General features: G+C 44.0%; 1 protein-coding gene across 4 annotated transcripts in view; it reads right to left on the bottom strand.

Moving 5' to 3' along the window:
* Window positions 1–5,347: 5,347 nt before the first annotated feature.
* The window catches only part of LOC118781217 (tyrosine-protein phosphatase non-receptor type 11-like), a 42,653-nt gene continuing 24,182 nt past the window's right edge, over window positions 5,348–23,818 (bottom strand). For all 4 annotated transcript variants that reach the window (XM_036534150.1, XM_036534151.1, XM_036534153.1 and 1 more), the window contains 14 exons: window positions 18,263–18,457; window positions 13,803–13,995; window positions 13,390–13,506; window positions 12,829–12,942; window positions 12,065–12,161; window positions 11,712–11,791; window positions 11,412–11,567; window positions 11,169–11,300; window positions 10,268–10,422; window positions 9,820–9,887; window positions 9,503–9,654; window positions 7,994–8,097; window positions 7,164–7,282; window positions 5,348–6,524 (listed from right to left, as the gene is read on the bottom strand). In XM_036534150.1, the coding sequence (XP_036390043.1) occupies window positions 7,198–7,282; window positions 7,994–8,097; window positions 9,503–9,654; window positions 9,820–9,887; window positions 10,268–10,422; window positions 11,169–11,300; window positions 11,412–11,567; window positions 11,712–11,791; window positions 12,065–12,161; window positions 12,829–12,942; window positions 13,390–13,506; window positions 13,803–13,995; window positions 18,263–18,457 (1,648 nt within the window). In that variant the 3' untranslated portion in view covers window positions 5,348–6,524; window positions 7,164–7,197. The remainder of the gene's footprint in view (window positions 6,525–7,163; window positions 7,283–7,993; window positions 8,098–9,502; window positions 9,655–9,819; window positions 9,888–10,267; window positions 10,423–11,168; window positions 11,301–11,411; window positions 11,568–11,711; window positions 11,792–12,064; window positions 12,162–12,828; window positions 12,943–13,389; window positions 13,507–13,802; window positions 13,996–18,262; window positions 18,458–23,818) is intronic.

The raw sequence follows: 23,818 nt of genomic DNA, 5'->3' as shown, positions 1-23,818 counted from the left end.
ATCATGCCTCTGGGAAGATGTTGACAACATTTTTGTACATTTTACAAGTTGTAAACTGAATTATTATGAACTTAGTTTTTCTACTTTCTAATATATATTTTGTTTAAAAATGACAACAATAGTAAAAATAAATGTATGTATTTCAAATTTTGTAATGAGTGTTTTTTTTCTTCTGACAATATTGTGCCTGGAGTGAAGAAAAAACAATGATATAATCAATCAAATGAGAGGGTAATGATCTTCCTTAAATTCATGTTTATGTGAGAAAAAGTTTTAAGTGATAGCAATTAAAATACATCACATATAGAAATAAAATTATGCCAGCTGTAGCGTTCTGAGAGTAAAAAAATATAGAAGAAAAGGTGGTGTGGGTTTCTATAGCATAAACAAAATCAAAACACAACAGTATCTGAACAGGCAAGAGTCCATGAGGAATAGACATCAATATCCATCATTTGCCATCTTCTATTTTCTGACTGTTATGCTTCACACTGAGATACCACACCTTGATGCACCAGCAGACGCACTGACCACTACTGACACAATCAGGTAAGGTAATCCTGTCAAAGGTGCTGTCGTGCATTCAAAAGCAAGGATCTCTTCACAAGTGAAAACAAGAAACATTTGAATGCTTTCAATGGAAGACCATGTGTCGCTCAGACATTATACTGTGTGTATACTGTTTGGGAGGAAATGTATCTAAATTAAAGCTGGACTGTTTTCTCCTGTTTTCTTTAGTCTTCTGTTTTCTTAGTCTGCCAGATGCATACATCTGCTTGTTCGATTTTTACACACACATTGATATGATCTGAAAGGCTGTATTGTTTATGAAACTGGCAAGCAAATCGGTCCAAGGTAGGCCAGGTGCAAGCTGTGGATGTTTGGCAATGGTCTTCCTGTTAGTTTTAGATTTGACTTAACAGTTCCTGCCTTGGCCTACTTCTCAGCCTCTCACAAAGCTGGTATTGTCACATTTTCCACTTTCACTCTCTGTATATTTAGAACTGTAGCTTCAGGTGATTACAACTGATTCTGTTAATTATGTCTCCTGAGAGCAGAGTTCACTGAGGACAGCGCTATTTCAGAAACCGGGAAAAGGAGGAGCTTTTGCTGGATAAATATTAGCAATAATAAAAGTTGTGTCAGCATCCAGATGTACTTCTGTACCAATGTACAATTTACGATGTAAATCGCTAACTGTACTATGAGTCCTTATCTGTATAGTGAGCCATTAGATGTTAGTTCTAGTGAGTTGTGTTGTCACTATGAAATTACACAGTATATCTCTTTACATTCTAGATGTTTAAGGTCTCAGATAGCGATGAACTATCTCAGAATAATAGATGCTATTGAGTGTTCTAATTCTACCAAAAAAGCACACCCACAAAATTGGATTTTTGTCTTCTGTATTGTTGAAAACCTAATATAAAAGAAAATTATGGGTAATATATTTTAAGCTGAATTTCTAATTCATTATCTAAAAGAAGTTAAAGAAAGTTCTGATAAAGGAACACAGACACACATACATACATTGCTACTGGATAGATGCGGTATGTAAGGCAATAGTGTAAACATGAATGAAATAGGAGTCAACTGTGTTGTGATCTCAATTTCGTTTTTCTCAATTTTCGTCATGAAATAATGTAATTACTATTCGGATGATTCTTGATTTTAGTTTCCATAGTTGCTATGTCCTGCATGCCTTCCACCAATGATGCATTCTGCATCCATTGTTCAACACGGGTTCAGTAAGTACAGGTTCAATACGGGTACCACAGTCTAAGCGCAGAAATAAGGTTACTATGCACAACTGCATAAAATGCAACTATGATGTAGCCATGAGGCTACAATAGCACCAGATGTTTCTCCTAGGTGAACGTGAGAACATTAGCTTACCAGTACTACCGATGGTCAGTCAGCACGTGTCGGTCCAAACAGAAGAGCTAGGGGAAGCGCACAATGCTCTAACCTCCAGAAGTGCAGGAGGTAACCTGGAGGTAATGATGGAGTTTGTTATGATGGTGTAGTTGCCTAACGGTTGAATTGTTCATAATTATGGCTTTGTGGCATGGTTTGCAGGACGGCATGAAATTTATTGCACTATGACGGCCTTGTGAGTCGATCTGGACACGAGTGTCGGCCAAATAAATAAAGTCAAACAGCTGGAGTAATTATATATGTGTGTGTGCGCACACACACATACAGACACCAGTGAACTATGCACACTCTGACCTATTCTGTTAAAAGAAAACAAACCAACTTAAATATAAATGACAATACTACAGAGTAGAGTTGTGAATTTAGAATAAAATTACATTTGAATACAGAATGGTTCCCCTATATCTAGCATATCTAGCCACTCAGTCACTTTAGCACAACCTTTGCAGAGTTTATGTACAGTTGTTAGTAATTTTATATTTTATACTTTTATAGTTTTTATATTCTACTATAGTTTTATTTTCTTTTCTATTCTATTTCTATGTTTAAGTTATGTGTGCACTGTATAGAGAAGCTTTAAATCTCATTGTACTTGTATAATGACAATAAAGGCTTTCTATTCTATTCTATTCTATTCTATTCTATTCTATTCTATTCTAATCAAATATTTAAACTGCACTTCTTTGCCCCATACATGAACCTCCAGTTCTTGCTATGTAAATAATGACTCACTGCAAATCAAAGGAAAAGTGAGAATATACATTAAATAATGTATGCATGGCCTTAGGCTCTTCTTCATGAAGATCAGTGTGAAAAAATACAACCTGAATTTTTCTTCTTCTTTCCTGTTGTTTCTTGATGCAACAAATGGACCTCTCTCTGAAGTCAGTGATTTCACTGTTAAATATTTGAACAGTGGACGGTTCAGTTTCACTCCTTTACAACATGAACGAAATAAATAAACCAATTAAGACATTTAAATGTTTATATTCCAGATTTTCCTTTTAATATTTTTTTCTCTTAAGTATTCATAATCGCATGGGCTGTTTGCCAGGACAGAAGGCGTTCGAGGCTGAGACAGTGCAAGAGGGCAGTCATCTTCATCTGAGACAGACACACAGTCAGCACTCCACAACGCCAATCAAGCACACACCACGGTGAGGAACAAGGGTTAAAAAAAAAAAAAAGAACCCACACACACAGCATCATCGGACTGAAATTTTCAAGTAAATCCAAAGTGACGAACAGGAAAATAAAACAGATCTTAAAAGTATAGCTTCATGTTCTGTTTTGGTTACAGATTTTAATCATTCATAAACATACAATGCATGACTGATGATGATGATAATAACAACAATAATAATGACAATAATATTAATAATAATAATCGCAGTCACAACATTCTTACAGAATAAAAAATGTATCACTTACTGAATAATGTACAATAATAATAATAATAATAAAAAACTACACAAACACTTCAGTAAAACAAGAAAAACCCTCTAAAATGAAGCTTACAACACTGACAGCATATGGCTAGCGGACTAAAATAAACTTTTTTTTTTTTAAAGCCTACAGACATTCTGGAAGCTAAAAATTACTAAATGAAGTTGTGGTTCAGCAGTTCACTAACATATTTCAAGTATTTAAGTCTCAATAAATTACCACATAAAAATCAGACCTCGTTATCAAAGAGGCAAAGTACAATATCATAAAAATCATCAGCTTAGTTGCCTTCAAGCACAGAAAGAGCAAAATAAGCAGGTACAATATTCTAGTGAAGCTCTGATGCAGGGCTGGAGGAAGGCTGTTACAGCAGACAGGGATGGATCATTTTACTATCTTATACTTTCAGTGTTTACTTGGGGCTTTCTATGGTAACAGGGGATGCCACTTGGCCACTTTAGTGCAACAGGTAACTGTTGCATAGCCAAGTCTTTTACCAGAGAGAGTGCATAGGTCAGGAGTCTCTTCGCCTGTTTTCCAGTGGCTAGCGCAGAAACCTGAATGCAGACTGCAGTTGAGCAGTTCTGATTAATGCAATGCCTTTTGTCTTTCACTTTTAGGTAAAAAAAGATTGTGTTACAAATGTTACTTTTGTCCAATATTAATTCAATGTCACAACTCTGCGATGGCTAAAATTACAAAAAATACCTGTGTCTGTTAGCGTACAGTGACACCATTCAAATATAAACTATTATAGCTTCACATAATCTGTTTTCAGAACATGGAAATATATTGTGACTGGCCCTTCATAAACACAGTAGTCTATAATGCTTGCTCGCTCCATTTGCAATGTTTGACCATCCTTTCTTCACTTCTCCCTTTGAGGGACTCTATGTTTGAGCCCCTCGCGCAATTTTGCACAAAATCCAGTACCCATTCCCCTACATGTGTGGCTCAACATGAAAACACACACTTCTCCAGAGAGCTGTGACATCACAGCCGCCATCTCTAGGAGGATTATCTTCCACAGTCACATACTGATGATTCCAGGACGCAGGGCTGAGCCGAAGAATATGAAAAAATTCTAAGGGAGAGCTCTGGAGGCCTTGTGCAACTCTGGTCAGAAGGATCCAGGCGTGTGTTACGTGGCCGTGAAGCGCATCACACCTGCTGACATCATCGGTGGTGTCTGCTTACTCCCACCCCCGTCACGCCTGGATTACAGCCCCTTGGCAAATTAATGTTTTTTTTTCTTACACAAATCTGTTGTTTAATCCTGGGCTGAGGGGCCATCTGGCCTGGCAGTGTTTTGCTAAAGACTTCGATGGAGGCTGTGCACGTCACAGACCTGCTGACGTGAGGCAGGTCCCTCTCTCTCTCTCTCTCGCTCTCTCTCTCTCTGTCTCTTTCGCTCTCTCTCTCTCTCTCTCTCTCTCTCTCTCTCCTGGCCAGGCAGATGTTAAACACGGCCTCTATATGGACGATGTCATCCAGAGAGCTCCACGGGGTTCATCCTGAACTACATATCTCATCACTGTCCCATCACAATCTTGGATATTCATTGCTTCATCTAATGAATTATGATGAGTATTGCTGCCATGTACAATCCCTCCATCCTTCATATAATGATTTATGCTGTACATTAGTGGTTTCACTGTATGAGGGAATTATGCAGCTCACTGGTCAGACAGTGAGAGGCCTCAGAATAGAGCAGGAAGCAGTTTCCTCATCATCTTCACTCACAGTGACTACTTCACCACACCACAGATATAGACCACAAAAGCTCTCGGCGTATCTGTTCCTCCAAAAATAAAAATCATCACTAAAATAAAATTATGTGCTACATTTAAAAAAAAAAAATACATAAGCAAATTTTCACATTAAACATTAAGAAGAATCAGGGAAAAAATAATGGAGAAATAATAATAAAAATCTAAGATAAAAATAAAACGCTAGGATTACAGCATCAGGGTAAGTCTAAAGGAGAAGGTGAATTAGTGCTAGTGGGTTAGATGTTGTCGGCTTGGGAGGGTGACCCATAACCCATGAGGAGGCCATTGCACGGAAAGGCAGGTTGGTCAGGGCCCACTGCTCTCCAAGCCCAAAACTACCCACTGAAGGAATCTGTCATAGAGATTGGAGACCACTGATCCCTTCACAGAGAGATCGGCGCCTGAGATGACCTTCACACAGTGCGCGGCTTCCTTCCTGTCTGGAGCAGCCTGGAAAACATGGCTTTGCAAGATGAACCTCTTAAAAAAGAAACTTGGGTGCATAACGACACCTGAGCTTTACGAGACATAGAAATTTCAAAAACTTTTCCATATTTCTGAATCTTAAAAAAGTGCAATTTTCTGTGTTTACACTAAAACTATATCCGGAGGTCACTGTTCCTCCAATACTGAAAGCCACTGGCAGTCTGTCATTGCAAGAGACGGTTGGTGGACAATCCGATACTTACAAAAAGATCTGTTTTGTAGGATTTTTTTTTTCAAAGTTGGGTGCTGTCTTTGGGATCAGGCAGATACGAGTTTTGATTTCATGTGCTCTGTATGGCAGCAAATCACACCATGATCGCTCTCGTCTCTGTAACTCAGTTCAATCCTGATCGCAATTACAGAATAAAAAAAAAACAGGAGCCAGAGATCTTTGGTTACAGTACAGTAGATACATCTAGTAGGCAGAGCAGATTCTGAAGAGCTGTGCATAACCCTTTGCTTCTCAGTATATACATTAAATATATATTCATATATATTTTTTCTTATATCTAAAGAGTAAACCTATTACATCCAAGGAAAAAAGATCAGAGGGTTTGCTTTCGGGGACAGCAGAGATTGGGCAGGGTTGAGCTTTGACAGGCTCGGCTGTGGAAGAGGCACTTTGAACGTGAGCGCAAGCCGGTGAGGGCATGGGATGGACGGACAGACAGACGGACGGACAGATGGGGGTGGGGGGTGGGGTGGGGTGAAGGCCACTGCGCCGCGCTGCTCTCTGTGGCGGGGAACTCCAGCAGGCCACCGGGGAGGGAGGGGGGGCATCTGGCGTCCCTGCCCCCGGCTCCATCTCACCGCCATCCCCGGGATCTCCGTGCCTCAGAAGCTCCGCCCACCCGGGGGTGCGAGCCGGCATCTCCATTGCAGCTACACACACAAAACAGTCCCACACAGCTGACACACCACACGCAAAACGGAAACGCAATTTACTCACTTCCTGATATTACGCAATCACCATGCCCTTCGAAAAATTTTCACACTGCCTACCTGCTGGCAATCAGCTTAAAGGTTAGACCAAGACACTGAATCACACCGAACTGCATTTCTCCATGGTGATGCTCTAACTTTGTTCCTTGATTTTTTTCCCCACTCCTGTCAGCCCTCAAAGTTACATTCTGACAGCTGTTTCCAAACAGAGAAAAAATGGCTCTCTTTGGCTGCATTATACTTTTAAGCCAGGATACTTCATAACAAATGTCAACTTGCAGAGATTTGGCACTACTGAATTTTCTCTGTTGGTGTTGGAAAGACTGCTATCCATTACACAATCGGTTCTGAGTGTAAGCAAAGAGCTGCTTTTAGAGAAACACTGTTTCCACTGCGATATGGTTGAGATAGGTTTCTGTATTATAAGGTGGCAATGAATCATAATGATAAAGTCCTCTCTCTGTACATTCACTCCATCGCCCCCCCCCCCCCCCCCCCCCCCCCATCACACCCCAGCCTGTGGCGCATTTACCCTCTTCACACGGTGATTACTGTGCGAGCGTGTGACGGAGGACTCACAGGGAAGCGCAGAGTGATGGGCGGCCCGCATGGCTTATCTCCTGCTGTTGGTGCTCCCAGGGGTCTTTGGGTTTTTAATGTTCAGGTTCTCGTACACGGACGCGGAGTCATCGTTCATCCTGAGAAACAAAAAGGGAGGTTGGGGGCGCCGGGGGTTGAGGAACAGCTCGTTTCACCCAGGACATCCATCAGAGGAAGCGCATACATTAGCGGGAAGGTGATTTATATGAGCCTGAGGAAATTTATAATTCAAAAGGCTCTCTAAAGCACCCTCCAGAACTTTTGCGATTTCCCTCTGTGTACCACTATAGTGCTATCCACAACCTGGTCTCTATTTTGCTTTACCCAGCCAATCCCCTGCAGGTTTCACTGTACTTTTCCTCACTTGGAGTCAGTAAGAAAACTCACGTTTGCTGGAGAATTGCACCACCAGCGGATAAGCTGCTACACCAAAGTGATCAATAAATGGCAGTCTTTTCAACTGAATTTCAAACCTTCATTTTTTTTCAAACTCTCTCAAAGGTTAAACAATGTTACAGATTCTACCTGGAGACAGAAAAGTCAAGTCGATGTACTTCACTCCTGCAGGTTTTTATGAACTAAAGTTCGATTACTGACGACAGGTCATGTTACTACAACAGAAAGGCCGTGGATGCACTGAGACCTGACTGCCACAGCCGTGTTAATGGACATCCTACTTGTGTTGGTTCCTTAATGTACCAGAATCCATATTTGCCTGACTCATTTTCACTGGCGCAGGGTTAGATCATTGTGAAAGCCTACTGGTACAGTGTGTGTATGTGTGTGTTTTTTTTTTACGCTTTACTCACACAGAGGAGGAGGAGCGCGAGATGGTCATGTTGGGTTTCGGCTTGGCGTTGGTCATCTGGGGGTACTTGATGTTCGAGTACTCCCTCTCCTTCATTTTGTTCCTCTGCAACAAGGTCCAAGAGCAACGTTTCCGTTACTGGGACACAGCGGGCGGGTGTGCGGTCCAAATTTGCACTGTGACAAACAGCCGGTGGCAGTCTCTATCTGCGTCATAAACTGTACACGGTTTGTAACTACCAAAAGCCTGCGCCAGCTCAAAGCTGATGGCAGTCTGCAGCTGTGCTCTGAACTTCAGTTTGTCAGCTTGTGTGGTATTACACTACTAACAGCCTGCACCAACTCACAGTTAATGACATCACTGTTCAGCTCATCTTCAACAGCCAGGGAGTAGCAGGTGGGGAGCAGAACACTCACTGAATCATGTTTACAAGTACTGTGTTTTTCTGAGCCCGTAACATCTATGATAAATGTCCCGTTTCGCAGCGAGGATTGCTCTGGTCGCTTCCTTCCAGCACATGTAGCACCGAATTAGAGCAGGGAAACACATGACACTCATATCCAGTGGTCTGGCACTCATTTCATTTCCCCACCAGCTATCATAATAATGAGCATGTGTGTCTGGAAATAACATGGCGACTGGCAGAAATTAGCTGTGTGGTAAGTAATAATAGATGTTTGCTGGCAATAAAGCCTATAACCATTTTAACAATTACAAAGTTTTTTATCAGGCTGGTAAATATGAAAATACATTCAGCAGATTGGTTGTACACAACTGTGTGGCATTTACCCTGCCCTCTGGGAGGATCCTGCCAGTCAAAATACACACCTGCCCAGTGTCTGCTTATAGCAGGCAACAGCCAATGCCAGCCCCCTTGTTATACAGGGGAAGGTAGCTGGTAAAAGAAGAGAAAGGGAGTAGGGCCAGCAAATGGAGCTAGGAACAGGTAATATTTAACCGCACCCCCTGACAGTCATAGGAAAGTAACAATCAGGATGAATTTAGAGTTTGATAACACAACAGGGGTTCCTGATAGTTTAGTGTGTTAGCAGGTTCATGCTTTAGCTAATTTTATTATGATGCCCTTTTTCGGGAGTTTAATCCTATGGGCCATATTGGAAAAATCTATTTGTTCAGTTTTTTGAATCCCTCTGGAAAATGCCCACTGCAATGCGTTCTGTGCAAACCTGATAATCAAATGTTGCTACACTAAATAAAATAATTGATAAATAAACAAGTGATATACCGCATAATGCTATACGGCTACATCACACAATGCTCTGTGCCTTCACCCTATGGGCCATATTGGAAAAATATACTTTTTCAGTTTTTTGAATCCCTCTGGAAAATGCCCACTGCAACGCGTTCTGTGCAAACCTGATAATCAAATGTTGCTACACTAAATAAAATAATTGATAAATAAACAAGTGATATACCGCATAATGCTACACGGCTACATCACACAATGCTCTGTGCCTTAAGTGGACTGAAACCCATGCTGGCTCTGTACCTGCTCCTCCTCCAGCCTCTTCTGCGCCGTGTCGATGTACTGCTGCACGGCCATGTAGATGAACTTGTACTGGGCCTCGGTCTGCACCATCCCCGAACGCTGCTGACGCACCATCTGGATGGTCTTGGGGATGTCGATGTCACAGTCCAGCCCTGGAGGACACGGGACAGGGTGACGGGGTGATAGAGTGATAGGGTGATAGGGTGACAGGGCGACAGGCTTGGCCCACGGCCCCACACTCTCACGGGGGTAATATTTGGATCGGCTGAGGTGGAGGGCATACGGACGGAAGTGTTCGGAGTTTTCACGGTTCTGACCTTGTCTGTTAATGATGTCGATGAGGAGGTCAATCACAATGATTGTTCCGGTTCTTCCGATCCCTGCACTGGAAGGACGAAGGGACGGAGGGACAGAAAAGCAAAGAGGCGAAATGAAAATACCACTCACGAAATTATTGTCATTTAGCAGGCACTCCTATGCAGAACACCTCACATGGGATATAGTTTTACCCATTAATACAGGTGGATATTTACTGTGGCAATAGTTGAGGGTTAAGTACCTTGCTCATGGGTACAGCAGCAGTGCCCCACCAGGGAATCAAACCAGCAACCTTTCGGTTACAGGCACCTGCTCCTTACCACTACACCACAATGCAACCCACTTGTCTTGAAGTACAGACCTTGAGGTTGAAAGACTGGTGGAAGTGGGAATGATCAGGCCACAGAATAAAGGCCTGGGGCCTGTAGGGATGAAGCCAGCTCTCACCTGCAGTGGACCACAATGGGTCCGGTCTGAGGAAAGGCGCTCTGGGCTCGGTTCACCTGGTCCAGGAAACTCAGAACCCCTCCAGGTTCGTTGGGGACCCCATGATCCGGCCAGCTCAGGTACTGGTAGTGCCAGATGTATCTGGGCGGGTCATTCTGGAACCAGACCCAAATCAGAACTCAAATTAGCGCTGGTGTGGAAGAGACAGAGTGACACCTAACTTCACTGTCTCAGCAGGAGGGACACAGATAATGTCTGCGGCCCAATCCAAGCAGGTAAGAGAAGTGTAAACGACTTTATACTTCATGTGACCTCATATAACCATGGAGAGTAAGAGTGTTATTTGAGGGCACATTTGAGACACAGTATGCTGTCATCATTCCATTGCCTTGGCTTGTGACCTAACAAGAGCAACAGGAAAGATATGCACGATTCTACATAAAACCATAGAAATGGCAGAGGCGGTGACATCTGGATCATATCAATCATAATGTTAACAATACTGGCATTATATACATAAAATAAAAAATAATAATAATAATAAATAAAATGTCTGGGTGAAGTAATCTTTTATCTTCTCACGCTGTAAGTGCATGGTTATAATATGATTATAGGCAAGTCCATACCTACCTCTTGACAAATGCTGTGTAATAACTGGATAAATATCAAGGTGATTGACATTAGTCTGAGCATTGAAAAAGACCAATCTGACGCAGATTCACATCCTGGAGTATCCCAACAGCAGGAGGTGCACCCTTGCGTACGCTCAGTTGAAGGGGATCGAGGGGAACTCAAATCTCCTCTTTCTCAATTGGGATACCCTCAACCATGTGACCCTCTGCCATTAAAAAACGAAGCAGCCCCCAGTGCCCATGCCCTTTAGGGGAGACAGAGCCCTCACCCTGTCCGTGCGCGTGACCTCCAGCTCTCGCAGGACGTAGTCCTGGGCCGGCCGCTCCTCGATGTTCTTAACGCGCACCTTCCCGAACTCCTTAGTGCAGTCGATGTCAGGCCAGTACCGCACGCACTTGTTCTGTGGGGGGACACGTTTACACTCTGAAACCTCCGTTGTTAAAATAGCCAGAAATACAGCAAGAGAGGGAGCTGACGTCACTACGGCGAGGTGCACTGAGCATGGCCCTACCCGGCCTCTCTCCATCTCCTTGGTTGTCATGACGATGACGTGCGTGTTCTCCTGGTACACCATCTTCCAGAAGTCTATGACGGTGTTCTGCAAGCAGCCCTGGGTGGCGATGAAGACTTTGCCCTCGTCCATGTAGCGCCCTTCCTCGTGCAAATTCTGGAGGAGCAAACAAACAAATGAAAAATGTTCCAAAATCAGAGAAATAGCTAGATAATATGCGAATCCAACATGCCGGGCATGCACAGCCTTCCTCTGACGGGGGAGGAGAGAGGAGAAGAGCCAGGGACAGGCACAGCTCACCCGGATGTAGTTGGCATTGATGTAGTCAGAGCCGGGCACTCCCGGGTCTGCCTCCTTCAGCTCCACTCGTGTGGTGTCAACTAGGACACGAGACAGATATTACTTACATAGGACAAGTCATGAGACACAACCCCTGCCCCTTTTTCAGCACAATTACACTATCCCTTCTATACTGTGCATTTTGTATGAGAAGGCCTGCCTTACGCAGCCACTTCTGACAGTGATAGACTCACTCCACATTAGTGGTAAATGAAGGAATGAGTTTGGCTGAACGGCCTGTTCTCACACAGTGTGAGAGTGTTCTGATGGAAAAGCTTTCAGTAACCCAAAACGGCTCCCAAAGGGCCACTCACAGGGCAGGATGTTCTTGTATCTGTTTTTGCTCTTGTTCTCTGGCCGCTGGCCTTCTTTTCTGGGGTACAGGAGCTTACATTCCTGCTGCTGCAGCACCTAGAGGAACACAGGGGAGAAAATAGCTAGCAGCTACACAGGGGACAAGCTCACAGTGGAGGGACAACCACACAGCAATGTCACATGGGATAAAAACAGCCAGGACACACAAAAAAAGCCACAGAGGACAACCTCAGAGCAGAGCCGCACGGAATAAAAACAGCTTAATTCCCTGTGGTTCTTTCCGGGTGAATACTGATGAGCTGTGGCCTTGTGTACTGAACTCAGCAGTGGCAAAATTAAGCCTGCCACAGGGTGAGTGTGCCATTACAGCACCCCCTAGAGGCCCCTACTGTACACTGCAGTGGTAATAGCTTGCATTGTTCCAGGAAGTCCAAAAAGGCAATAGAAAATACATAAGCATCAGTGTTTGTGCCTCCTTTGTATACTTGTCAGCATCTTGGCTAGCTCATTTTATTTACAAAGGCAATGTAGGTGGGTGTAGGCGATGCTGAAAAATTTAACCTCTAAAGATGTTCTGGAGTCCAGAGCACTCAAGCAGTAAGTGAGATCAGCTGAAATGCAAACAGCTGCATAAGTCATGTTAAAGTAGCACACAGATAAGGCAGATAAATGGATTCCAAGCATTAGATTGCCCTTTAAAGAAAGAACATAACAGAGGACACAGAAGTATGACGTGGATTTTTCCCACAGGGGGAAAACGCACCTCAAACTCTTCCCAGAATCCTTGCTTGGGCTTCTCTGAGTTGTCAGCCACTTTGTTCAGCTCCCGAACCCGGTTCTCAATGTTAGCTGCGTTTATCCTGGTGGCATTGAAGGGCTTTGATTTGGAAAAAGAGGATAAATTTACTTTTACTTTTAGATCATACACTTAATTCACAGAATCAGATCACAGAGCTACCCATTCTAAATGAGGACAAACATGCATTTATGCTGTATATGAAACCCTACAAAATTAAGTTTGTTAACAGATTAATGTTTTTACGTGAGCAGAAGTCATTTCAGAACGAGACACTATGTGGTAAGTGTTGACCTGCTTACTTAACTTAAACTTTAATACTTGTATTTAATACATTACTTAAGCTTAAATCAACAGAATAGACCACATCAACAGTAGCAGTACCTGTAGTACCATCCCCACGTAAATATGTGACATTTACTTGATCTGATGACCTTTCTGAAAGTGAATTCTTTGGATGTGACATACTTATAAGGATGCGCTATTCCTACCTGCTCAGGTGTGAGTAGAGCCACGCCCATCTCTCACCTGTTTAAGGTGCACCACGATCCCGCTCTTCTCCACCATGGGGTTCTTCTTGTAGTGGTCCACCAAGTCGGCCAGGGTGTCGAACCTCTCCCCCCCGCCTACATCATACTTCCCATCCTGCTTTCAGAGCACAGGAGAAACGCAGTTAAAGAAACCTGGTGGCCTTTGAATAGTGTTATGCTCACACTCATTGGTCTGGGAGTGTTGTGAACCTGGTCTGACAGTGTTGCTTGTTTAAACTGAATGGATATGCTTGTGTTCTATTGTGATGGAAGACGCTCTGGAGAGTGTCTGCTAAATGCATGTAATGTAATGTAATGGTGCTGTTGGCTCAGAAAAGGAAACCTCAAAGGAAGTGTCGTCTGCGCGTGGCACAGTGCCCGCGAGCGATGCCCCCAACCGCTGGGCTGTACCTGGTAGTGGATCATCACGTGGGTGACCTTGGTCCTGCGGTCCACGTTCTCGTGCTTCTCCTCGTTGGTGAGGACGGACAGGACGAAGTCGCCCGGCTTGCTCTGGCTCTCCCGCACCAGGAAGCTGCCCGGCTTTCCCTTCTCCATCAGCAGCTTCTCCGCGTCCCGGCCGGAGAGGTGTCCGTGGTACCACCTGAGAAGAGGGGTGTGAAGAGATCACCACCACAACCCCCGCAGCACCATCCTCACCCCAGTACCATCATCACTGCTCCTACTTCCATTAGAGGGGCAGCTTTAGCAGTGATAAGCTTCCAACAGGAATAATTATAGCAGTTTGTTCCCTTTCAGTCACACTTCTCATATTCTTAAGGTAATTATGCATGAAACTGTTTCATTATATGACATTACTGGCATTTAGCAGACACTCTTATCCAAAGTGACTTACATAAATTACTGTTTTTTTTTTTTTTTTACAATGTTATCCATTTGTACAGCTGGATATTTACTAAAGCAATCGGGGGTTAAGTACCTTGCCCAAGGGTACAGCAGCAGTGCCCCAGTGGGGAATCGAGTCCTGCTCCTTAACCACTATGCTACACTGCCGGCCCACTGTTTCAGTATTCAGATAACCTTCCCAATGTTTGCCTTTGGGCAAAATGGTCATAAAACTGTATTAGGATGGTCCTGTACTCATTTGGCAAGAGATTTGGCATGAGTCCTGTGCTGATCTCTGATTTGCCAGGAGTCCTATACTTGTCTCTGATAAGCCATTTGCAAATTTCCATTGACCAACATGCAAATTAAAAGTGATAACATTTTGACCTTGGACCTCAATTACCTTTAAATTACACTTGGTACCACATATAGGTGCGGTCCTCAGCTATACTCAAGTATATCAAGGGTTAAAGAGAAATACAGAGCCCCTAATAAACACACTGTTTGTGTCTATTCCAGGCAGAAAAACATATTTGTTATCTCCATTAAAAACCTGTCACCGAAATAATAACGAATTATAAACAGGACCCACTCCCCACAATAGATTCTCATAGTCAGGGACCATGGAACCTTTATTTCTGCCGATGTAGGGAAGAGACTGAGAGAATTTCAGACCACAGACTTTCGAATTCCCACTGTCATATCAACTGTGACAAGACCTAATAAGCACCGGCTGTAGTAACTCACTGCAATCTCTAGGTGGAGCTTGTGAACAGCAGTGCACACTGCCTGCTGCACCCCAATTGGTCCTTGAAAGCAATTTCACTTATGAACAACCCCAGAATAAACCCCAAACACAAAAAAAGTCAAATTGAAATGCTGTCATCTGCGAGAGAAACATTCTACCACCCCCAGTTCTTACAGTTCTTTCTCTGTTGGGAAGCAGACAGGAGGTACTGGTTTTGACAGAGTTGATTTGGAGAGATTTAAAAGTGAAGAATTCTGAAAAGAGTAGTTCGGCCTGCTCTGGCGGTTTCCAAGCAACACAGCCCCCCTCCCCCCAATACCCACAACATCAGCACCAGCAGAACACAGGCAAATTTGCCCCTCCACAGATGGAGGCTCAGGTATTTAATAAACACCAGCAGAGGGGTGAGCTCTTAGTGCAGCCGGTCACCAGAGACTACACAGTGGAATCTTCTTCCCATTCATCATCTTGTCACTATAGTTACCAACACCCTCCTTTATCCAGTAGTTTTGGCTGTTGTGCTGGAAACTTTGCAACAAACCAGCTGCTGGGTGGGCTCTTATTTTTGTGAACTAACATGTCAGCATGCATTTCTAACCAGAGCATAACTTCACTAACCTCTAACCAGTCTCCATGAATGGGACATCACCAATCAGCTGTGACTTTTCATTTGCGCTTTCAGAATAGTTTAAATGTCATGTTGTGTTACATTAAGATGCAGCCCTGACACTTACTGCCAAATCTCATTCCTGACCGCACCTAGGAGCTCATTAGACATCCCTGCCTGACAAAATCTCCTCCTTTCAAAGGCTCAGAGGGCTCTGACATCCCAGGAAGTAATTAATCAGCCTAATAGGCAGCTAAATCAAGTGCACTCTATTTGGGACAAACACACCTCTCCAAGGTCAATAGATCGCTAAACAAAAAGCAATATGTCACCTTCTGCTTTTCTGTCTAAATCAGGAGATTATATAACAAGTCATTGCAAATTACAATCAACTTCGCAACTGGAAAAAAACTTCTGCATTAATTACCTGTGATAGGAAAAGTAAACTGTGACACATGTTGTAGGGTGCCATCAGGCCTCTAGAGATGCAGGGAAATCTGTTCAGTAATTGAAGGAAGCAAATTCATAGCGTCTTCAGCGGAAGCAATATCTAAGCCATCATTCAAATTCCACCCCGACAATGTTGCACTCCGAGCTTATTCTATTTGCCCAGCTGTCAGGCTTAGTCTGCAAGAGAAAAGAACTCATGCAGACATGCAAACTCATTACCCTGCAACAGCTCTGTGCACCAGCCTATCCACACTCCAAACCAACCGGAGGTTAACGCCCTGAAAGAGGTCTTCATGGATTTCACAAAAATGCCAGGAAAGTCAAACAAAACTAAAAAAGCTGAGGTTAAGAGTGAGGACACTGACGAAAGAAAAATAAAACAATATACAGACTAAATGTACAAACTAAAAACAATAGATACACAACTCCTATACCACCTAATACAAACCACAGGGAACACTAATGGTTTTGAATAAATCAATCTCATGCCTCATTAAAGTGGTAACAGCCAAAGGCATCAGAAGCTCATTGATGTCTATTTCCATCTAACTAGATTCCTCACCTTGACGCACGCCGGTTCTTTCTGCAGCTCACTTCAGAGCCATTAGTTTTGGCTTATCCCTTACAGAGAGCAGTTCTCTGGGACTGAAATGTAACTGGAGCCTTTAAACCATCCTACTTTTCAAAAATATCATGCAGGGTTGTATTTTTTTAATTTGGTGGCGGTTTCTGGTTTGATTCCCAGGTGGGGTACCGCCACTGAAACCTTGAACAACGTAGAGCTGTTTCAGTACAAGTTGTTGAAATGGATGATAAGTAAGGAAGACAAGGGGCAGGGCTGGTAACCGAAAGGTTTCCGGTTCAATTCCCCAGTGGGGCGCTGCTGTTGTACCCTTGGGCAATGTGCTTAACCCAGAATTTTCTCAGTAAACATCCAGCTATATAAATTGATAAAACTGTAACCTATGTAAGTTGCTCTGGATGAGGCCGTCTGCTTGATGGCAATAATGTAATTCAATGTAAGACACAAAATATGTCACCCTAAATAAGCTACCCTGCATATTCCAAGCAAATCAATACTACTACTACTAACAGTAATTCAAAGTTATCACCATCATCATCATATTATTTATTTTTATTGTCACTGGTGGCCACACCAGTGAAGTGACCTTAAAAACAAAGGTTTTAACCAAAATCCCACGATGACAAGCAGGTGGGTATTCAACAGAATGGTACTGCTCAGCGCTGTATATCACCAGCACTGGTAAGCACTGGTACTGAGAAACCTTTGTTGCATTTCTTGACTAATGCTCAGATTATGTCATCTGGAATCTTTGCAATTACCTTGCTTACATTGGAAAATGTGTCCAGCATTAAAAAGCACTACATATTGAATAACCTATCTTCTTTATAACTATATGCTTTTAACCGGCAGTTTGTGGTAAAAAAAAGGGAAATACATTTTAGCTACTGTCCATAATGCAGCCATCTGAAATATTAAATATTAATGTATACATGTTTTTTGCATGACAAGCAGACATTTCTTTGTCAATAACTAATTCACTCATTTTACTGTGAAAGGGGCATTTCTTCCCCCATAGCAATAAAAAAAACCCTTATTTGTGAAAGGTTGATCCATGTACATCGAAAACCAGGGCCTTGATTTGGAGTATGACCCCCCACCACCCACCCCCTGTCTTTTTGAAGTGGATCCTGGGAAAGGGAGCAGTGTCTGGGTGCTGGATGTGACATATTGTTTGTCGGCTCAGGCCGTGGGTCTGTATATATGTGTGTGTGTGTGTGTGGGGGGTCTGTATATGTGTGTGTGTGTGTGTGGGAGGCTGCTGGTGAGAGATCGCCTCTTAAAGCGTTCAGCTGAGCAGAGCTCCAGATCCGCTTACATCACTCACTCATCAGGTATTACAAATCTGCCTGAAAGCAGAAACGATGGAGGAAAATAACTGCAAAGTTAGAGACAGATGAAGCTCTGAGCGCTTAGGTGGGGTCCAGTTTTTTTTTTTTAAAACAGGTTTTCAAAATGCAGATGTTGCTGGTGTGGTTACCTGCTTAGGATTAGATTTTTTTAACACGAGACTACAGAAGGAAAACCCCGACATTCCAGAGAGCCAGTTTTCCCCCAGCTCTGACTGAAAGGGAGAGGGAGGCGCCGTCTGCTCCGTAGCGCACAGTAGAGGGCACCGTCTCGTCGGCGGGCCGTACCTCTCGGACGTGGGGTCCTTGCAGTTGAGGGGGTACTTGAGCTCGATGACGTCTCCGTTCCTCTCTCGCAGCAAGTCGTGCTGCTCGGTGTAGTACTGCACCAGCTCCGCCAGCGTGGCAAACTTCTCCCCGCCGTACAGGTCGTAGTAGTCCCCCGAGTTCTGGATCTTAATGTGGGTGACCTCATCATTCCGCCTACGCGAGACAGAGTGCGGGTAGGGGGAGGAGCCAGGTCAGACTTCAGTCCAGACAAACGCAGCCAGGCAGACACACTACATTACATTACATTATTGACATTGAGCAGAAGCTCTTATCCAGAGCAACCTGCATAGGTTACAGTTTTATCCATTCATACAGCTGGATTATCACTGAAGCAACTGTGAGTTAAGCACCTAGGCCAAGGGTACCATGGCAGCGCGTGGAGTGGAGAATTGAACCAGCAACCTTTCGGTTACAAGCCCTGCTCCTTACCACTACATTAAACTGCTGCCCATGTACAACTGAAGTAAAGGCAAACACCTTGGACAAAAACTTGCATACATAGAGACAGAATGTGAAAACAGCACTTTCAGCATTAGTATGTCACTTAAAAATACCGACAGAACTTACAAATAGATGAAAGGCATGGGAAAGAAGCAACACACACTTCTGACAACAGAAAATGGATTCTTGTTGATAGCCTGCAGAGGCTATCAAAGCTGACCCCCCCTACGCTGAATATATCTGTTCTCAGAGCAAATTGGTGTTGATAACTGCACAAGCCACTCAACAGCTCAAACCATGCTTTATCTTTGGTAATGGTTTATTTGGAATGCCCCCAAAAGATACATCTATGGATGTTTAACAACCTACCAACAGTAAAATAGCTTCTACTTTAAAATGTAATAAAATTTTATAACTTTCTTTGAAGGTATCCCTCACTTCTCAACAGACATCACCTATATTTCACCCTATACATTTTATTCATATAATGGTACAAAACAATTATATTATCATATGAATGTAGTCCACAATTAATAGTAAACTAGTGTACCGAATGCCAGTAATATGAGAACATGCTACATCACAACAGTCAACATCCCTTTTCTGACGTCTACAACAATCAACTATTGGAAACAAATTAACCAATATATATTTAATAAACATCCTCATCTATGGCATAATATTTAACTCAATGCTGTATAAATGTATAACTGTAAAAATGCAAGCCATGAACTGTGACATATATTTATTAAACCAAAATATCAGAACATTTGAGATTTCCAACTACACAGGTGACAACTTTCTGAATGCCACTGGACTGCCCAGATATGTGTCTGTATGCCTTTGTGCCCTGAGACTGTGCATCCCTGTATCAAACACATATTCCATACACCATTAAGTCATAGCATTAAGACTTTAGGAAGGCGTACTTGTCTTTAAGCATAAAGCGGACCCCCCACTGGTTACAGAGTGGGCGCAAACGCAGCCGGCCCACCTGCACGAACCGCTCATGAGAGCCGGGCCACAGACAGGAGAATAAATCATCGGTCTCTCTTCCCTCCCTCTCTGTCTGTGTAACTCTGTAATTGCATTATCCTCTTTACTGTCGTGCCAGCGGACAGAGCCTCCCATCAGTACGGTCTAATGGCCAGCGACCGCCGCGGATGAGGCATTTACGCCGTGCGTGGAGGCTGTAATGCAATTCTGCAAGACACAATGGGAGAGTGAGACAGCCAATTGGGTTTCTCTCTCAATCTTCTCTCTCTCTCTCCCTTTCTGTCTCTCTCTCTCTGTCCCTCTCTGTCTCTCTCCAGCACTGGTTCTCTCCCGCCAGCGGTTTCCATGGAGATTCCAGTCACCTGTTGGGGGACGGGGGTTTGAATCCTCCTGTCTCACGGGCTGCCGTTTGGTCTGCGCGAACTGCTGACCTGTGAGGAATCTCACGTGCTTCTGTTTGTGTCCGTCGGCACCATGTAGCACGGGAGAGGCTTTGTAGGTTTGAGTTTTGTTTGTGAGTAGTGGTGCATTCTGGGAGATGCTAAGGTAAGGGCGTACACATATTGATCTATTACTCAGCCTCCTCCTTCTCTCATTTGAACATCCTCCCCAGAACTCATATTGTCCTCTCCTCAAGCACTGTGCCCATGAACTGTAATAAAATTACAGCTTAAAAACTACAGGCATCACTCTCATCACTCTTCATGGACATACTGGCGTTGAAATGCTACCTGTTGATTTATACAAAAAAGGCACAAATCCGAGGTATGGCTAAGCTGTGTTACAATGGCAGCTTAAATGCTCCATTCATGTACTGTGCGCATTCAGGGAGGTTTTGATGCGAGACCAAATGAAACATGGATCCTGTTATTTAGCAGCTGACAACTGGTGTAACGGGAGGCTTTCTGGCTCCTGTGACATGTGCCATCAAAGATGGCAAAACAGGAAGAATGGCTGAGGTGCACGGAATTACAAGCATGCATAAAAGGACATTTCTCAGCATCACCGTGGTGATACCTGTCCGCGTTTAGTCAAAAGCAGGCGGAGAGAAGTGAGCAATGACACACAACTGACTGTATGTCTCGGTTACGTTTGCTACCAATCGTAGATTCACAGGATAATTCTTTCTTTGAAATAAAACTGCACAAAAATGACATTCATATTCTTGTACATTCTTTGGGTAATAACTCACTGACTCACCTTCACTGCAGCAGTGAGTAAGCACTGCTGCCTTGCACTGCTAGAGGCATTATGTCATTTAAAGACGTGGCTAGCACTGATTTAGACATGTTGATACCGGTCGGTTTTACACACAAACACCACTGTGTGATGAGGTGACCTTTGTGTCAAAGCAATAGCTCCACCCCCGTGGGCCCACAACAGCACACATACCATGAGCCACACCCCTACACAACACCCACCAATCACCCTCCACCTCCCTGCCACGCCCCCCATGTGTGGTTGCCTGCCCACTCTGGCTTGTCCTCCCACTGTGTTTGACACATGGGGCTCCTCTCCAGCAGCTTCACCTGGTTTTAATGGCATTATCCACCATCTCCCTCCTCAATTACAGTCATGTGAGTCTCAGAGTGGGAGTCACAGCTGCTCATGCTGACTAACACCCCCCCCGACACAAGGACGCCTCCTCGCTCATTTTTATCTTCAGAACAGTATGAGTTCATCACCAATTTCACTGCCAAAGCAATGTTCTTCAGAAGCTGAAAAAAAACCCCCCACACACACACACTCACACAACTGAGCTATTGACTGAATGCCGCATGTTAACCATTTCCTTCCAACGCCTGGGTCGGTTATGTAAGACGTCGGAATGTTGGATCTCGGTGTAACAGCCGTCCAGCTGCTACACTGCAGCCCAGCCGTCGGAATCCTCTACATTCTGTTTCTTACCACTGTTCATTAGTGGTGATAATTGTTGAGGATCTATACAGAGCTGGACTACAGGGGGACTGTTTCTTTTTTTAAGTGAGCTGAGTCAATGTTGTTACATAACGATGGAGAAAAAAATAATCTATATACACAGTACTGAGCAATGCTGATTTGTTCTCTATCCCCAGGGGACGGTCTGCTCTGAAACAGGTCCAGCGGGACAAACTAGGCAAAAAAAAAAAGAAAAAAAACAACCATGAATAACTGTCTGTCCAGTTAAACAGGCAAACAGCAGCTTTGACCACAGCCTCACCCCCCCTCCCCCTCCCCCCAAAACTGGCTGTAACGCCAACAGATTCAACACACGCTCATCCCAATGCAAGAGGGGAAAGAATATCACCTTCCACGCAGCACTGCTCTCCAGCACTCCGCCTACAGCACCGTGGTGGAGTCTCCTCATTACAGAGCTGCTATCCCAGCAGCCTGGCTCTCCTGTTAGGATTTATGGGCTCTGTGATGGCTGAGCAGTGGTGCACTCTCAGTCCAGGGAGAGAGTGATAAGAAAGAGGGATTGGCGGGCGGGCGGCGGCGTAATGCCTTGATGGAGTCCCTGCGCGGGTATTAGACTGGGAGCAGCGAGCCCTGAAGAACACAGCGAGCGTTATCTAAATGGGGTTCCTGTAAGGAGATACAGCTCTATATTTCTTAATGAGTTTGCAATTGCCTGCTCATCCCTTTCTCTATGAAAAAAAAGCTCCTCTTCAAACTGGAGGGTGTAAATGCGCAAGGCCCGGGTCCGTAATGGTCCTGCAAGCACAAAATCCCAGCTCGCAGAAAGCAGGTGCACTTCTGTATTAGTGCTAATAGTCAAAGGGAGTGAAATGTTGTCTTGATGGAACTAAAGTGAAGGGAAGGAGACCCAGAGACCCAGCGGCCTCTTTGGGCTCTCCTGATACAGTAGCCTTAACACTTACTGGACCAGCCTGGAGACTGCAGCTGCTACAGGTTTATGGTCTATTTTGATTAACACCCCCGCTAATGTACGCTTTGATAACTGAAGGACCAGAGATGCTACCTCCTTTGAGCCTGTACTGTAGACACATTTGAACACAGTGTTATTTGGCTTTGTTGCTTATCACATGGAAATGATTTTATTAGCGGGAAGAGGAAAAAAGTTTTCTATGGGCAAGATAGGTAGACAAGATCAAAATGTAAAAAAGGTATTTTGTATGACATTAACTTCTGACAAGCTAAGCAGCATGAAATCTGACAGTGATGTATCAATCATTACGTTAAAGCTGCTCAGTGAACACTGTTATACAGAGGAGCTTACAGAGCTGCTAATGGTACATGTTATACCTTCACACAGCTGAACATTTACTGGGGCAGTCTGGGTTAAGTACAACAGCACTGTCCCACTGGGGAACTGAACTGACAACCACTGGATTACAAGCCTTGATCCTTACCACTGTACCACACTGTTATCCCATTGCTTTCATTCATATCTACTGAGAGTAAAAATATTCAGAACTCAGAATGTAACTGAATGTTCTTTAAATGGTAACTTTACCATTTAAAGAAAACAGTGATAGTACTGCGGTCCCGCCCTCTCTGTCCTGAGTAAGCCCCGCCCACTGCTCCAGCAGGAGATGAGGCCGTGTGACACGCTGCTGCCAGGCCTGGCCGCTGTTCCCGGGATTCTCCCAGTATGCTTTGCTGTACTCTGAGGGCTCCTTAATCAGAGCCAGACCAGCACGGCGGTCAGCCTGCGTGCCTGTGGTCAGGCAAACCCACAGGGGAAGAGTATTACACACAGGAAAAATTCACCGCAATGCCACAGGCTGTATGTCAGGGTTCCTGTGTGGTCTTCTCAGAGCCAGATTCTGTTGCCCCTCTCATTCTCCCTCAAACATACCCCTCTCACTCATATGCATGCCAGCACATGCAGACGGAGAGGCTATTTCAAGGGAAGGAGTAACTGGTCACATACAGTACCACTGGGCAAACTCAAACTGCATGCGCATGATCATCATTAATTTCACAGCTGCACACTCCTTTCACTCCTGTGTATGCCTGTGTGTATGAGCTCAAAACCCAAAGGTTGCTGGCTCCATTCTCCACTGGGGCACTGCTGCTGTACCCTTGGGAAAGGTATTTATTGCCACAATTGCCTCAGTAAATATCCCACTG

Source organism: Megalops cyprinoides, chromosome 7, assembly GCF_013368585.1.
Source record: "Megalops cyprinoides isolate fMegCyp1 chromosome 7, fMegCyp1.pri, whole genome shotgun sequence".
NCBI lineage: Eukaryota > Metazoa > Chordata > Actinopteri > Elopiformes > Megalopidae > Megalops > Megalops cyprinoides.
Note: the sequence above shows the minus strand (reverse complement) of the source record. Positions and strands in the feature narration are given on the sequence as shown.